The sequence below is a fragment of the Helicoverpa armigera genome, chromosome 15, assembly GCF_030705265.1.
Source record: "Helicoverpa armigera isolate CAAS_96S chromosome 15, ASM3070526v1, whole genome shotgun sequence".
NCBI classification, from domain to species: Eukaryota; Metazoa; Arthropoda; class Insecta; order Lepidoptera; family Noctuidae; genus Helicoverpa; species Helicoverpa armigera.
In genome coordinates, this window is record NC_087134.1 from 8,878,306 (window position 1) to 8,897,048 (window position 18,743).

The 18,743-nt window shown below is 33.9% G+C and overlaps 1 protein-coding gene across 1 annotated transcript; it reads right to left on the reverse strand.

The window, feature by feature from the left end:
• Window positions 1-510: 510 nt before the first annotated feature.
• On the reverse strand, window positions 511-18,489 carry LOC135117844 (hemocyte protein-glutamine gamma-glutamyltransferase-like). The gene is made up of 15 exons (XM_064038172.1): window positions 18,331-18,489; window positions 13,080-13,163; window positions 12,301-12,431; window positions 11,452-11,573; window positions 8,297-8,429; window positions 7,239-7,422; window positions 5,237-5,454; window positions 4,068-4,280; window positions 3,465-3,684; window positions 2,950-3,108; window positions 2,525-2,645; window positions 2,182-2,290; window positions 1,861-2,021; window positions 1,566-1,757; window positions 511-1,087 (listed from the first exon to the last, which is right to left on the reverse strand). Exons 2-15 carry the CDS (start codon window positions 13,148-13,150, stop codon window positions 995-997), a joined length of 2,127 nt encoding a protein of 708 aa, XP_063894242.1. The 5' UTR covers window positions 13,151-13,163; window positions 18,331-18,489; the 3' UTR covers window positions 511-994.
• Between the last annotated feature and the right edge of the window lie 254 nt (window positions 18,490-18,743).

The following is an 18,743-nucleotide window of genomic DNA, read 5'->3' on the forward strand; positions in this document are numbered from 1 at the left end:
TCTTAAGGACACGGGCGGGCAAACTCGTATGAGAGATATTTTGTAAAAAAATCGAGTTATGCTTTTTATTTTGCAAATTTTGAAAGTATGAGGTGTTTGAAATTTTCTGAAAGGATTGTTTATGCAAATGAGTCAGTCATACAGCATTTTTTAATGTTAGAATTTTATTTTAAAATGAATGCAGATTTGTGTGTCTGGAAGTCCATCTGGGAAAAGGCTAGGCGGATAGTGAATCATGAAAGTAATCAAAGTTTGCCCGATCTGTGTTCTGATTCAATTTAAGTGGAAAGTTTCGAACAAAATGTCAAACGATTTGTGTTTGTAAGCAAAAATGGTGGACGCTGCATGGAATTGAATAAAATTTTGTTTTAAAAGTTGATGTTTTTATTTTAGAATAATGTGTTATAAAAATTCATTTGAAAGGATGTTAAATAAATGGTTAAAGTCATGGTGTAAAAAAATCTTTATTAAAATTGAAAAAAATATTTTCTTAGATTATAAATAATCTATGTATAAAAATCAACCTTACATTAAACAGCTTTTATTTTGAAAATAAAACTTTGGGGTCAAAAAACAATGAAATGCTATAAAATCTAAGCCATATGGCACATTTCTAACACTTAATTTGAGAATATTACTTTTCTTAAAAACTACAAGCTTAAAACTAATACGCCGTTTCATAAGGCTGCCTTGTAGATATTATTTGAAAATTAACAGTATTAAAAATATAGTTTTATTACTAATTAATTGGCACAAAAGACTCACAAAATAAAAATACAGATCAACAAAAAATAATTTTCAAAAATCGAAAGATTTTCATAAAAAAGAGAACAAAATGCACTTATTTTTAAATATTTACGTATTTTTGAAGCTTGACTTGCAAAGCCTAATCTTATATACTTGACTAAATGTATACTCTTAGAACTTATCAATAGTACAACAGAGAGCCTATTTCATAATAAAATATGCCTTATAGCCTACAAAATAAGGTTGCTTATGCTTCGAACACTTCAGCTGTCGCTGCGCCACTGATGTCCTTCAGTTCGTTAGATTTGAATGTTGCCACGAAGTTGATCTTGCCGATTTTCTGTAGAGGGAAAGGAGTTTAGTAGTATGACATGTATCCTTCATAATCGATTTACTTTCAGTTGATTTACCAATTACTCGTTAGTTGGGAAGCCGATTTTATTTTGTTGGACGGAAGCTACTAGGGTAGTGGCAAAAGGTTTATCCAGATTTCTTTTTACTAAGGGGCTACCTACGAGATTATTCGAAAGAGTTATCCCAGCCCTGTTACACTTAGGGCTCCCAAGGAAGCAATGGTGGTTTTAGTCAGCAAAAGTCTTCAACTGCACCCATAGTGCCAGGCGGTCATTTAATGATCACTCTTGATAGGACTTGTAAAATAGCTAGGTCCTTCAGGAAACCGTTGCGGTCATGCAACTGGTCTGTTCTGACGGCCGTTCCCTATACTGTATCTCTCAAATGCCTATCTCTGAAGAGCAAAACAACAGATAGACTACTGGCGAAGTGGGAATGTCCTGTGTTATAGATTCATAACTTACATTAGGCTGCACAGGCAACTCAGCAGTGATGGGCTCGAGCGGCGCCCCGTCGTTCACGGGGAAGCGTAGCGTGCGGCCGGTAATGCCGGATGACGTCACGCGGAACTCGCAGCCGGTCAGTGCTTTCTCCAGGGGGTTCGTGAACGAGAGGAACGCTGTCGTCGGCTGGTTCAGGATTAGGTCGTCGTTGAACTGGAAATAAAGGATCGAAGTATAGAAGGTATTAAGGTATGTCTTAGTGTGAGATCCAAAGTCGCAGTAACTCTTTAGCTCATGCTCTAGTTATAAAACTCACCTTAATGTTAATATTAGGCTTGATAACTTGGAAGTCATCATCATCAGCCCAGGACTGCTTGGTCTCGTCCACGATGGCCATCGCTGAAATCTTCATGTTGCAGTACTCCACTAGCTTAGGTAGATAATCGTCTGATTTGACTAGAACGCTGATTTGTTCCTCTGCAAGGGAAAAAAGACTTTGTTAGTAGTGTCTTAAGACTCAATTTTGCCATTCAGTTGATGAGGACTTGTGTCGTTTTTATTTTTGGACTTCATGATTATAATCGTCTGATTGGTTCTAAATATTTATTGCACAATTTATTGTGGTAAAAAATCTTACTTTTGCCAGGTCCCACAAATATTTTTCCTTCGACTTTCCTGACGACGCCGGCTCTCACGCCGTTGTAGAACACGCTGTTGGTTGATAGAGAAGCTTTGATGTTACGACCCTGTATACAAACAAAAGTTGTATAAGAACCTTTTGAGGAATAAATTCAAGATCTTAATAGAAGAATTGAAGAAGATCATAACAGGATTCAGTGTATTTTATCTGTCTATAAGACTATACATAGGAGGTATTTAAGGAAAATCAACTTACCTGATGGTTTTTCTCAAATTAGAACAAAAAGTTCTACAAAAAAACCTGGTTAATCAAAGTTTAAATCATTCCACAGCTTGCTTACCTCATTGGCTGTATTTTCAATATCAACAGTAACCCTGAAGTCTTTGCCAATGGGTACTGTGTCCACATCGCGGAGTTTGAATGTCACGTCGTTCTTCAAGTTGCTGGCCACTGAGTAGTATCTGTGAAGAAGATTATGGATGTTATTGCTGTGAAGAGTCAGTAAAGATTTAGGAAAAGCTCTTCGCTTCGTACTGTCTATTGGAATAATTTTAAATGCCATGTGTTCAGTTAGTAGTTATAGAACATTATGACATAAAAGACGATCGGCTTAAGACATAGCTAAGCCTAAACTTTAAATCTTTATCCACTTCAAAAGATCCAGAGTTCTTGTTCTGAAAGACTTCAAAAACATTGCAGCTTCGAATGTTTACAATCTATTCCAAAGAAATTTTCAAAATCAAGAAATTACCATAGAAAACGTACCTCTTGGCCCTCTCGGAGAACCTGACTCCATTCATAAGAGCGAGTCGCTCAGAAGCAGTTCCCTCCCTGAACTTGTACTGTTCCGTGATGTCTTCCCGATCCTCGTCGCCGTTGGGGTCGAACACGTATGGCTTCTTTGTGAGGACCATGCGCCCGATACTGGAAAAGGAAAAACATTATAGGATTTACCATCCAAGCCTTTTGGGATAAGAAGACAGGACATGTATATTTTCACAGAGGATCCTGTTGGTTGGGGGATGCTAGTTACAATTACATAAGTAGGTGTTCGTTAATTATATCAGTCAGCTTTTTCATATACTTGTGTATTTTCTGGGATTTCTGATAGTAATCTCTAAGACAATAAGGCCCCTTGAAATTATGCTGGAAGCCGACCCCGACACAATTGGGAAAAGGCTCGGGAGATGATGATGATTAAGAATTATCTTGTCAAGGTTCAAAATCAGCATCATCAAATTCATTATCAGATTTATAGATGATTTTTAAGGGCTACTTACTGGTAAGTATTACTGTCCACCATAGCGTATCCAGTCTCCTCGCTGCTGTCGATCCTCCACCTCATGAGATCAGCATTAACTGACGCCAGCATGAACTCCACATCATAGTTCATGCCGATGACTCCCTGCTTGATGGCTTCTAGAGGCGCTGGACCGCACTGGTACACTCCCTTTGATGTTTCTTGAGGAGTAGCGTCGATGGCTTGCCAGCCTCCGTAACCTGGTTAGAAACAAAATTAATCATGATTTAGTGGCCCAGGGTTCCGTTAAACTTTACATAACTTATTGAGAATTCATGAACTGTAAACAGTTCACAAGACTGACTTATTTGATTTTGTTTGGGGTGACAGCATTTCCGAGGTATGAACTACAAAACATCAGGTGGCATTCATTGCCTTTAAAAATATGCAAACTCGAATTTCATATATGTATATGTTTTTATTTTATTTGTGTACCTATATAGTATTTTGTTATTTAAAAAGATAAATCTGTAGTTTAAGCTTGTTTATATATTTACTTGTAAATAAAAGTTTTTTAGAATCAGCGTTTGAAAAAAAAATATTACCTACAGTTAAACTGTGCTTAAAATCCCAACAAACTTACCAGCAGTCAGATCAGGTCTCGCCATCCAAACGTCATTCCACACGTGGTAATTCCAGATAGAATCAGTGTGTTCTGGTTCAGCATTGCTAGGATCATAGCCCAGCTCCTCCATGGTCTCCGAGTAATACTTGTCAACTGTCAGGGTGCTGTTGGCATCGTGAGCTGACACCAGGTTGGATACCACGCGAGATGGGATGCCGAGGGCACGGCACACTGGAAAGAAAGAGTTGATGAGGATCTAAGTACCTATGTATGTCGGTACTGTTTTTTTTTATTAAGCTAACTTAGCTTTTTTATTAAGTTTTTTTATTAAATTGCAAATGTTATTTGCTGTTTTTCAAACGATCGGTTAGTGTTGCATTTTAATGACCGCACACATTTTTTGTTCGGGAGCAAAATGTGCACGAATTTGGAACGTCCAGAATTTTGAGCAGCCTACGATAGGCGGTTCACTTTCAATGGGTTCTACATCTTAAAAGATGGGTAATTATTTATTCATTGCTATATTTTAGGAACCTCGTAAAGATTAAAAAACCGTTTATGCAATTATATTTTTAAACTTGTATCTTATTACTTAGGTAGGTAGATAAGTATGTACCGAATACGTAGGTGCATAGATAACCTTTATATCTTAAAAAGTCTGTCGAAATATTAATAATTTATCTGCATTATTTACATTTCTTTACTTGATTTAAATGGCCATTATGATTTAATTAATGGGCTTATTGCCCTGTGAGGTAATATTGAGTTTCTATGGTCTAACGCAACTGTTGTTGGCATGATGCCAGTTGGATCTTTCATCAGATGTTTTCTAGATTGTAAGAGGAAGTTATCTCATAGTTTTCTTAGGTGTACTCGATGATGTCATTTACATTCACTTAGGCAATGAATATTTTAGGGCTTAACAAATATATATTTTTATTTTCAAGGTTTTTTGAATACAGAACAGATCCAATTTCTTCGTCGCTTACGGTTTTTGCAGCTACATACAGTATTAAGACTGCGAATTCAAACAATAATCAGCTCATGTTTAAAATCAGTCATTTGGTACCTTTAACCATACATAGATCTCAACTAGTCGTCGAAAGTATATGGGTAAAGGCTTGTTTCAAATATCTAGAACAAAGTCTCCAGACACATCCTTCATCATCATGCTTCGATAAACTCACCAGCAGTAACAACACCAGCGAAAACCCAGCATTGTCCGTAAGAAACCGGCTCCTGTGTCTCCAAGAACTGCGCCAGGATGTCCACGGAGCCAGTCCACTCCGATGGGGCAGTTCCGTCATCATATACTCCGTCCCATCGGCCCACTAGTACACCACCATCGTCATTGGAGTTTACTATGCGGGAGATTGCTCGGGTCATTTTCACGGGGTCTCCACGACTGGAAAGAAAGATTGTTTTAGGATCGTCATCGTCTCAGCCATAGGACGTCCACTGCTGAACATAGGCCGCCCCCTTAGATCTCCACAGGTCGCCTCCAACAGGTTTATGGTTTGTGGTTAAGTAATATATGGTTTGTGGGATGAGGAGATTGGCCTTGGGGTAGGGTATTTCAAATTCTGTGGCAATAAGCATGTTTGGAACTTCAAAATTTGATGTCGTTATTAATTATTATCGATAGCTTGGAAAATACCCCTAAGAGCCCTCGAACACAAAACATATTGTTTAACATATTTTGCTGTTTGATCGATTTTATAAGTCAGTATAGAGAGGTGAATGTGAGTATGCTTATTACAACAATAAGGTATCAAACCGATTTAATTTTTGATTCACTGCATTTCCAAGTAAATAATCAATTGTATTCCAAGTAAATAATCAATTGTATCATTACCTAAATATTTCTAAGCAAAAAGGTTCACCAGGAAGTTTATCAAATGTGCAATCAAAATCATTACCTATTTAATCATATTTATAGCGACAACTTATGAGTAAAGGTTTAGTAATAAGTGCTTAGTGGGTGTGCGTGATGCATACCTCGCCAAGGAAATGTCGTCATTATTATGATAAACAGCTTCTTAGAAACAAATGAATATCAAATACTGAATTTATAATCCCTTTATACCTAATAATAGTTGAGAAAAATATTGACTAGGTACTTATCAATTTTACAATGTAGGTATTCTTTTTTTCTTTAATGTTTATATTGTTTACCTAGATCAATGGTTTCATGTAAATTACAGTTTTATCTGCCGTATTTAATTTGGCTTAAAAAGAGAGACATTAATCTGTCTATCTGAACTAAAACGAAATAAAATCCTTGAATTCTAACTGTTTAAACAGACGAGATACTTAAAAACAAACACAGAGCTAGGAAAATACACATCTCTGGCTTCCAAATTATCCTTTTACTTCTTTGTATTCACATTATAGCACCAATTGAAAATCTGATCACGCAAAATGACCGTAACGTACGTAAATGAGTCTGCAGAGATTTATCTAAAATACAACAAACATCATCTGCCAAGCCATTATGTCTAGTTTTATTTATTTCCCTCAAAATGGGTTTTAAATTGTAATTTTATCCATTGCCAATTCTAGACGTTTAACTGTTTACTATGTTATGTCCTGGGCGATTAATCTGAAAATGTTCACCGTTGAATATTTGCCAATGTATTTGCTTAGTGTATTTCTAAGTATTCTATTTTGGATGTTACTGTAATCGAATTAGATGTAATCGAGGTGATTCGTGAGACGCATTAATGATGAAACTCAACTAGTTTACATTCATTACATACTTATTGCATTAAGTAACGAAAAACGTGAGGGGTCATTTTTTTCTCAGAAAGACTAAAACACCGCAATACTGGAAGCCCACTCACATAATTTCAAACTCAATACCATTTATTCAAATTAGGCTGACAAATCAGCAATTGAAACAAAAGACACCCTTCACCATTTCCTATGTGTTTTTGTTGGGAAGAAGAAGTGACGCAAAAAGCGTCCCCAGCAAGTAAGAATTCCTTACTTAAAAGAGCGAATCTTTAAGAAAGCTGCTGAAAACCTTAATTTTACACCCAGGAAGAGATGGCGTGACGATCTAGACGCCTACCTATCGTAAGGACTGGTTGATTCGGTTGAAAGATCGGGAAGTGTGGAAGCGAGATGGGGAGGTCTTTACCCAGCATTGGGACATTAAAGGCTACTAAAACAACTTATTCCACTTACTGGTTAAAAGGCACTTCAGCTCTATCCAGCATGAACATGCAAGCCGGGAGTACGACGGCATCGAACTGGCCGTATAACCAGGGTTTGCCTCTGGTGGTCTTAATGGGCCCCACCCATACTTTGCCAACGTCATTCAGCACGTACTCTTGGAGGAGAGCCTCGTCTTCCATGTAGGTCTGGTCATCTGGAATTAAGAGTGAGTTTAGTTGATTAGACACCAACGGCTAATAACCACCAACCCGCATTGAGCAAGCGTGGTGATTAATGCTCAATCCTTCACCGTGTGAGAGGAGGCCTGTGCCTGAGCAGTGGGACGATAAAAAGGCTGTAACTGTAACTGTTAGTTGATTAGGAAAAAATGCCTGAAGGAAAATATTTTTAAGACGTAGTTGGGAAAAACTTAAGCATATAAAATTGCATATAAAACCATTTTTACTGGTTCAATTCAGTCCAAAACAATATTGCAATATAATGCAAAATACTTGATTTATATGCAGTAGAGGGATAGTAGTTTTATGACTATGTAGCCAGTTTTAGTTTTTACAATTCAGATTCAAAAACAAATAAATTACACAAACAAGTCTGCTAAACTTTAAAACCTAGTTTATTGTTTTGCAATTTCTTTAAACTTACTGTTATTTAAATTAAAGATTTGTATTCAAAGAAAGTGATTCAGTTTGGATAACACGTTTTTACTTTCATACTTTCTTTAAGCATTTTTCTTTGCACTATATAAACTCACTTTTATATTTACCCGACTGTCAAGAAGGATTATGTTTTTTGAGCATATAGAATTTTTCGTGTTTTTGACTTAAAAAAACTTTTTTGAAATGTAATGAAACCAATTTCAAAAATATATGTAGGTAACCAACCTATAGGTAGATACTTAAGTTTAAGGTATAACTTATACCTTCTCCTAAATACTTAGTTAATAGCCGCATCGAAATCGGTTCAGCCAAACGTGAGATAATCACGCACAAAAATCGAGTTGAAACTGGCAACCTCCTTTTTGAAGTCGGTTAAACTGCAAGAAAATCTTGCCACTATGTTCTAATTACCAGGGTTCCATGGATTGAAGAGGATGTATATGTCCTGATCGAAGTCATAGTACGCGCGCTCCGGGGACCCTCTCCTCCACGTGAGGACTCGCAGAGCCCAGGCTCCGACTGGCGCTGTTACTGGTGAGGAAACCTGCAGACAAATGAATATGGACGTTAGGATATAGCTGGAAATGTGTTGTTGAGGTACCTTGTGGACTTGCGGATGGATTACAGTCCACCGACCGCTGGGCGTACCTACTTGTGAAAGTAGCACCAAATGTCATTTCAGCCGATTAAAATTCGTGTCTATGGGAATTTTCCTCGGAGGTAAAACAAATATCTACTAAATATAATTCTGTCGGATTTAAATATATAGGTATTTAAATCATACACAGATGGAGCCTCAAAAAGGACATTGGCTACTTTTTTTCGGGTGCCTGAAGAAGTACCTTCGTGACACCGGAGAATCCGCGTGGGAAAACTGCTACTGCTAAGTAAACAACTAAATAAATTGTTGATCTTGACAACTTTAAATCAAAACAACACATTTAACCAAAGATGCTAAAGATAAACAAAATGTTTTATTGCCCATTTTAATCATGTTTTTTAAATAAGATAAAACAGTAAAATTAATGGTGTACCACTAGGTATAATAAATTAACATTACTAGATTTCCATGTAAAACTTATTATACCTAAGTCAATAAATATATTTATGTGAACATCATCTTTAAAATAACTTTAAGGTATGTTATTCTCAACCTTTTTCAAGAACTTCATCGAAAGAAATGCAATATTACTTTTGATATTTTAGAAGGAATACTAAAAGCAAAGAAGTCTAAATAAAAAAGTTAAACCACAAAAACTTCGCTATCCTAGCTTCTAAATAAAGAATTAAACAATCTCAGGAAAATTCAATCAGTATCAGGTAGACCAACGAGGCATAAAATACCAGTTCTTAATAGTTTTTTGCAATGATCTTTATTTTTATGCTCCCCTTTTCCCAGCGGACATTGGTTTATTTACTCATCGTCAAGATAAATATAAGGTAGACATCCCCCTTAGAGCTGAGGGACATAAGGCAAGCTATTCTAGCATTTAAAAAAAGCAACTCTGGTTTTCATACCTATCAGTTTTTTATATTTATTTCTTAGACAAAATATTTTATAGGTTCAGCCGTTTTAACGTAACAAAATCTTTGGCATTTAAACTAAAACAAAGTCTAGCTTCTGCAAATTCACTTAGGTACATAAAGTTTGAGAGCCTCTGTCTTAGACAAACTGGTCTTGACTAACACTGGAATGCTCATAAATTGCTATTTTAAGCTTTATTATACCTAATGTAAAGTTGGTAGGTACGTGAGTAACTAAGTACGGACAATTAATTATTTATTAATAGTTTAAATAATTACACAGTTTATCTTCTATATTGAAACATGAGATAAAAGCAAAAAGATATGATTATGTACGTTTTGTTTACCAAACAAAAGGGCCTGGTGTTACAAAAGTAGTAAATAAATGATTTAAATTAACTTATTTTTTTATTTATTACGAAAAAACAAATTTAGATCTAGATATACAAAACAGTAAGTATTAAAAGGATTATAGATGAATCTATCATTTTAATAAGTAGGTACCTATATAACGTTTTGGTAGATAAATACCTATTGTCACCCACGAAGGCTTATAATTAAGCATTTAATATTCAAGTTATGCCACTCATTAGTATAAATTAGATATTTATATTTGATTGTTTAAAAAATCATTTGTATTATAATAAGTTCAATTTAAATACATAAATAAATACAAATATTTTTAGCGGTGTTTCTGTTCTGTTGTTAGGCCTATTAAATAGAGCATTTATAAACTTAAAACGTTTTACTAATAAATATGCTAAATAATATTCTTGCTATGGTAGTATGGTATATCTTTATAGCAAACTTATGTTGATTATAAGGCTATGACGTAACTACGCCAAAATTTTAATTGACACGTTATTTAGGTACTTTGGGCTAAAGATGGTATGGTAGGCAATAGTAGTGATTATAATAACAATTTAAGACCCTTTTAAAAGTACCCGCACACTGTAGACTAAAAAGTCGGTCGACAGTTGACCCGATGGTAGATTTTCCGGGGCTGCGGGATTGTTCCGGGGCTTCGGGATTGTTCGAAAGAGTTACCGCGGCCCTGGTAAATAAAAGGCCTACGACAGAATACGACTGCTAACCTACAGCGGGAGGGGTCATTTGATGATTTATGACGCCGCGTCGTTAAAAAAAAATGGTAGATTTTAAGGAAAATTTTGTTTCCATTGAAACTGCTCTGTCGTTATGATACCACCTACATAGGCTACCTGATCTTTGTAATGTGCGTACTTGGTAGTACTCACCTTCATTTATGAGCCCATACAAACTATCTGCCGTCTAAAAGTTTGTAGTGTGCAGATACTCTTAGATTTAAGCAAAAGTTTTAGTGCTAGATATTAGTATTTTTTTGCACACAGCTGCAATTTCGTATCTACGTGTTAAAATTAGCATCCAAATTATAGAAAAAACAAGTTCTATAATGGCCATAAATTCATAGTTCGATTTGTTATTGCTATTTAGGTAGATATAATTAAATAAATTAGGTATATCTAGAAATGTTATGCAGAATTCTAAGCGTGTTTTTATTTTAATTTTCTTTTTTATTTTGGTAGGTATTTTTATAACATGTAGGTATATCGATATTATTGCTTCTTTATTTAAATGTCGACTTAAAGAGGTGCATTTTTTTTTTGTGTTTTTCTGCAGATAGTAGATACATATGTAGAAAATGATTACTGGCTAAAAAAACTACTTATTGACTGTTGGTGTGTTACCAATGACTTATGAAATATCTCGAGAAAACCTGGACTACAAAGTCTGAAATCACCAACCCCCATAGAGCAAGCGTGGTGATTTACACTCAATCTCTCTCCGTGTGAGAGGAGGCCTGTGCCCAGCAGTGGGACGATAAAAAGGCTGATGATGATTATGTAAAAGTAGGTCTGGACAAATACCTCTTATCTACATATTTCTACAGCATATTTGGAGCATATAATTTTTTCCCATAAATATGCTCCAAAGTCCAAACTTCTTATACTTTTAAGGCACGTTACACACAAGCTTTATTTATCTAATCAAATACAGCTTACCTTGAAAGATAGTGTGTTCTCTTCCTGCACGTCCAACAGGCTGGCACTCCATGTGTGTTTGTCTGTCACGGCGTCGCGGCGTATGAACATCTTACCCATGGTCTCCATAGATGGTTTATCTCCTGTAGACAAATAGTTTGGGTGTAAGGTTAGGTTGAAGGATTTCCTTAAGAAGATAATGAAGGAAAAAAATATATAGGTAACCATGGTCGACTAGCTAGAGAACCTTCCTTCTTTTGGGAGGTCGGTTAAAAAATAATTAGGTTACTGGAGAAATATCTACATATCGAGTATTAGTAGTAGGTACACATTACTAAATATGATAAGTGATAATAGTCGACGCGACGTTTCTTTTTTATCAAAAACAGAAACGTCGAATGCAGTTGAATATGTCTTCTTAGGTAGCTAAAGCATGGATTCTTTTTTAATTGTTTTAGTACTAAATGCAATAAATATATTTCAAAGAGAGATATAAATATGTACTTTTAATAAGTTGTAAGTTGTGATCGGATAACGGAGCATCGACATTTTACCGCAACCAAACCGCTGGCCAATGCGATAACCCTGAGCTTGACATACTGATTCCAAAATATTATTGTTGCAACAAAAAATCATATGTTAGGTACTGAAAATAGTATTTAAGTAGGACGTAGACTTTTAATTCAAAACTAGCTATTTCCCGTGGTTGCACACGATTTTTGTAGTGCTTTGCAAAACATGCGAAACTGCCCATAAGAATCGAGCGATTTCGCAGGAAAAACCGAGCGGAAAATCCGCTAATATGGAAGTTCTGTTAGTGTCAGCCTTTTTTACGCTTTTGGTGGAAAAACAAATGTAGATGTTACTTACCAATAGAGAACACGAGCTGCACAATATCGTTGGCCTCATCGTAAGGTCGGTTGAACCTGACGACTCCGCTGAATGGCTGACCACGCCGCACTATGGTGGTGGTCGGGTTCTCGTCATTTACTACCTCGAATCTAAGGACAATAATATATATGATATGTAAAATAACTGTTACGCTTGGAGCCAGGTTATTAAGTAGCCCACTTATAACTTTTCTCGATACTTGGGATGCCTAAACATCTAAGGCCCGGTTGTTCGTACGTTACGGTAAAGTTAAAGTTAAAATTTTACCGATGTCAATTTTGACCACGGTTAATTTGACATTTTTATTATGAAATTTTAACGTTCAACAACGCTTTTTGAATTTAAACCCTGTTAATTTTACTGTAACTAAAATTTAACCCTAACCTTGACGTAACCGAGCTTTGAACAACCGGGCCTAACTCTTGTACATTTTTGAAAACGACTCATTCAGAAAAAACCGAGTTTCTGAAATCAGCGGGATCAGGGTAACAAACATACTCTTAATTTTATACAACAGTATATTCTATAAATAAATAAATTGATCGGAATGGACACCGCAGCTGTTGTGAATCATAGTAAATGTAAAAGGTATCTTTTAAAGTCATTCAGTCATTTGAAGTGCTAGCATTTGCATATAATTATCCGAAATTCAACAATATCAAATCGGAATGCGTAATGTGTTAAAAATAACTCTTGTTCATTATTTAAGATGTTAGATAGAAAATGTAAATGTCTATACAATATCTTTAAATACTTACTTGACAGTGTTATGAGGCTGAGCATTTTCTCTGGGGTAGAAGTGGACAACATCTACTTGTAGGGGCTCCATCTTTTGTTACAATCTAGGACAAAGAGAAAAACAATTATAATTCGTACAATCGAGTAAACTTTTATCTCTGTTAATTTAATCAAGAGATAAATATAGTGATAGTTAGTACCCATTGAGCATATTTTGTTGCATGTTTTTGTTATGCGTAACAGGTAACAGATGTTACCTATTTCAAAGCTCTAAAACTCTTAATCGTTCCGCAATTATTTCTGAAACCCTTTGAAGATATGTAAAGGTGCGTTGTGGAAATTCGCGTGAAGTATTTAAAACAGGTGCAAACTTTTAACTACTTTATAAATAGATTACCTACTGATCCGTTTTGCTAAATGTTTTTAGAAACGGTTACACATAATAAGTGTTCAGAATTGGTCAACAACAATATTCGGTTGCGTTCGAAAGAGTTACCGCGGTTCTGCTACAAAAAAAGGCTACAGAAAGAAAAGGGGGAATTAGTCAGCAAAACTTCTGACACTTTCTAGTGATTTCTCTCAAAAAAGGTCAACAATAAAAATCCTTTACTAATTACGATAGCTGGCAAGTAACTTCTAGCCGGTACCAGACGTGAAACAATGTGATTCAAAATCTAAAAATACCTACCGTCGTTAAACTTTCCCAAAATGTATTTTGTCTACTGTACCTCGCTATTCATTGGGATATTAAGATGCTAGAAACCAACCATTTACCTATCTACCTGTAGTATACCAATATACCTTTAAGTATTTTACTCAAGAACTAAACAGTATTCCTGCATTCGATCAGACTTGGTAACCTGTCGAATGTCTGTTTAAGCCGAGTACGAAAATAGCGAAACATTTGCATTCCGTTTAGACAAGATTGTTGTGGGATGCGTCAGTTATCTGCTGCTTAGATTAGACGAGAATAATTACAGGTAAGAAACAGTTAGATAATCAATATGTATAAAAACTTCGAGACGAAAATACGATACTTAAACAATTGCTATGTGTCATATATGACTCATAATTATAGTGGGGTAATAAAAAAACATAGAAAGAAAATCGTAACAGGTGAAAAACGGCGTAAATACAATTGGGACCAGATTAAAGTTCTAGTCGCCATCAAACGTAAAAGTTTGGCGAGTTTAGACTTAAGAAACACACCTACCTATGTAATTATTAAAATTTCAATAAATTAAAAAAAAAAGGTTGGTAACGTAAACTTGAAAACTGTAACAAATTAAGCTAAAAAAGTGAGCAAATTAGCTAAGAAACTATGCAAAGTACCTATGATAAATTTTACATAACTAAAGTACCTACACTGTACACAGATTATGTAAAAACTAGGTAAAGGTAGTTACTAAACCTATTTTAAGCTTTCCGCTTGACCAAGTTCAGAATAACCTAAAAGGTTTGTTTTACTAACAAAGTACATACAAAGCAAACTAATACATTGGCAAATGTAAATGAGGTATTACCACAAAGGTCGACATGACGCGTCAGTCAAATGTTTAAACATACAGGTTATTGACTTGTTAAGTCGACACCTAATTGTATATCTAATACCTACGTGCTGACAGCAAAAACGATACGTAAGTTATATATTTTTTATAATTGTTTGTTTACTAAACAAAAATAGACATGTAAAATTATTATTATTCACGATAAATATAAAAAGCAATCTATTAAATTTTGCGTTTTATTAAAAAAGTAATATTTATTTTGATAATTAAAATTGGTTGATTTCAAGTTGAAATTAAATATTAACCAATAATTGTCTAAATTTGAAAATGATGAACGAAACTCAAAAATTTATGTAATGGAAACTGTTTTAATGCAAAAAAAAATGAAAATCTTTAAATTTCTATCGATTTTCCAGTTCAGTAACAGTCAGTAACAATGTTTGGACGTTCCCAAAATATCACACAAAGCATGGTTACCATAACATTTTGTAAACGTCGTAAACTAAGCGTTGTTGCACTGAACGTCGATAAAATTTTCAAAATAAATGATTTATGACTTGCAGTTTATTCTAAAACGTATTTTGTAAATGTTTTGTAATAAATACAATGTGATTTATTTGAATACTAAAATGTTTTGTGGGAATTTAAACATGTTTTTAAAAGGAAGTAGGAAAAGAATAAGAAAAGAGCGTTTTTCAAAAACGTATATACGTAATACAAAATGATGAACGACTGTCAAAGATGTTCAAATGCCAGTTTGTCATGCTCTCCGAAACACGGTCATTGGTACTTTGATCTAATTTTTATTTTAATGGGTACCTAGTTGTATTTCATATTCCACTTAAATTCTTTTTTTTTATTCGGCCTACTCATATATTTTACTGAAGTGACAGCATTAGCATCCACGTGGAAAAACTATAGAGAATCAACTAGTATTGGGCAATGGTCCAAAAAAGACAAAAATATTTATGATTAAAAACAGTTCCACGAATTCATTGAGATCAATGACCCTGAATTTTAAAAAAATACTGAACACTATGTAATTATATTTTTAATTTGTACGTACAGAAATCTTAGTATAACCGATACTCCCAATTTTATGAGCATTCAATCAACCGCTTTAGTATTGGTATGGTTTAATTTACCACATGTATACGTTTTTTGGAGAAGAACCGAAATCAATCTTTTAGAAAGATATTTCATTTTCTGTACAAATTAACCAGGTAGGTAATTGATGTGGTATAGAGAAAAAAAACATAACCCTTTTTTGGCAGTCGGGTAAAAAGAGTACCTAATATAAAAAGAATTCATTAAAATGTCTCTCTGGTAGTCATAAGTACTAACACTACTTTCTAAGTTGTGTGTTGTATATACTAACCTAATGGACTTTGTCTGAATAAAAACATTTTTAATTTCAACTATAGTCAACAGTCCCAATTAAGACAATATCAAATTCTATCAAACTAGTTACTTCATCAAAACTGACCCATTTGGACCAATCAGACCAATGAAACCAAATCTCAGACAAAACCCGGCCCTGCCCATAAATATAGTTTACATACTGATGCAACAAATTCTTCAATGCAGTTGCACCGATGCGATCATTCGCTATTTTAGTACTAAATTCTCACCTTCTTGTTATTAGAGCTAGATTATTTTAAATGGCTAGATATGGGCTGGTGACACGTCAGTTCATTGATCAGCTAGTTATCACCCGTGTGAGCGAAATCGTGTATATTTTATTTATTTAAGTTTATTTTTTTTAGAAATTAACAGATGCGTCTATATGCACGTCTCTCACCGATATATTTTTTACGAACTTAACACTATTTTTATCTACTCATGTAAAGAATTATCATCGTTTCTATTACTTTAAATACAAAAGTTTGATTACCTTTCAATCACAAGCAACGCACGCTATTATGAATAGAAAAATTTGCAAAAAAAAAATCAACCTGTTTTGTATAAATTACAAAATATTTAAAAGAAAAAAATATTTTAAACTAGGTTGGTACTTTTTTGAAGTGAAACTAAATTAACAGTTTAAAAACTCATAACATTTGCATGAGCTCCATAAAATCATTGTTTGTGGGACAAGTCTCGAGGTTTTGACAGTTACGTTTTTTATTTGCTTTGACGTAAAGTAATCTCAACCAGACAATTTATTATTTATTTTAACACATGTGTAAAATAAATTAAAAATAGTTTTGACCTTGAACTTCAAACATAGTTGGACCGTGCTATTAACATAACTTACATAAAAATATGTCTATTATACTATAAAAATGCCATGATGTAAATTGTGTGCAGTATTTTCAGTAGACATAAAAGAATATAACGGATGGCACTATTTTTTTTCAGATTTAAATGTTATAATAGGTATATGTTTTTATGTGCACAATTACTTATTCATAAAAGAGAATGAGTGGCAGGTACTATTTTTCAGATTTTACATTTTGTAATACCTATATTTATTTTGTTTGTAGATATTTAGTTTTCGAAGGTAATTTTAAGATTATGTAAATAAAAATAATTCTAAATTGACATAAAAAAGATAAACAATTTAATTTGAATTATATTAAAACAAAACAATCATTTTGCGAATTATAGTTTTTTTAACGACGTCTTCAAAACATGTTCAATTACATATAAAATCAATTTAGATGTTATTCTCCTACTGTTTCCTGGAAAACGTACAAAAAAATAATAGTCAGTAGTTATATCGTCGTTAATTAATATCTATGGTTCTTGAGTGCCCAATTAAATTGTCGAATAAACTCTATAATATTTAACGATCGTTCTGTTATTGCGTTTTCAATAATTAATAAAACATCTAAAATTATTTATATCTTTAGCGTTGAGCGGTATTACTTATTTTTTATATGAAGTCAGTTTGAGATGATGCTTAGATGCTGCCGATAAATAAAAAAATATTTACCATAGAGCTTTTATTTTTTCCCGTAACCGCAAAAAAATATGAGCAATCTAACACTAAAAGATGTTTTCAGATAGGACAAGAGTTCCAGAGTTTTGCACGTTCAAGTTATCGAACTCTACAGCTTTATACCTAAGATCGGTAGGTATACTTAGATTATCATGTAAGTGTCTCTTAACTGATCGAGAAAACATATCCTATTAATCAAGAAGTAACTGAAAGCTTTATTGCAGAATCTTTTTTATCATTAGAATATAAATACCTATCAGAATAAGAAGTTAATAAAAAAATCAACATTGACAGTGACGTCCTAAAATTAAAAAAAGGAGTAATTAACTTTGAAAAGTCACATTGAACTCGCTTTAAAAAATGGATCTATTGATAACTGCAAACGAATAAATAAATAATGAAGCCACTGTATCTTTCTCTCGTTTCGACGCAGTACTGAAGGTCGAGGGAATACGCGAATGTTAACGTTCTATTTTGTTTAAGAAACGCTATCTATAAAGAAAGTATTTTTAGCTGTGACATCTAAAGTAAACAATCTTCTGCCATCTGTTACAGTATAATTGCTAAAGAATTGCAGTTACTGACTGACATTTTCATTAATATTATTTATTTATAATATGTCAAAATCCTCCTTGTATATTTTTGTACAACCCTTTTTTTACAATATTTTTGTTTGACACATAAATACGTTTATAATGATGAGTACAAAATAATTAAATATTTTTCTCCTCAAAAATCTTTTTTTTGTTGAGAAAATAATATTTTATTTTTAAAATAATTTAAACAAATATTTCAATCAACATAATAAAAAATACCTACCTCAAAAAAATTTAATCTTCGAAAAAATCACTACACTTCACAACACACACCAACAATAATTACGAAACGCGAACTCGTAATTTAAATATAAATAAAATAATATAATTATAGAATGAACCCGCAAGATGCGCAAGCGTCGCGCAACTGGCGTGAAATTCTCGATGCTCGGGTATATGAGAGCGACGCCCGGCGCCGGCGGCGATAGGAGCTCCACGATTTCGGGAAATTGTGACTAAATGTCCCTTTTATTTTTCTAGGAATAGTATAAATAACGTCAGGAAAATCCAGGCTTTTTATGACCTATGATTTAGACGTCAAAACTATTGTCATGAACATAATAATTTTATATAATGTGTATGGTAATTTATCCACCTACATTATGAGTTTATCGAAAGGATGCTGTCAGACTTTTT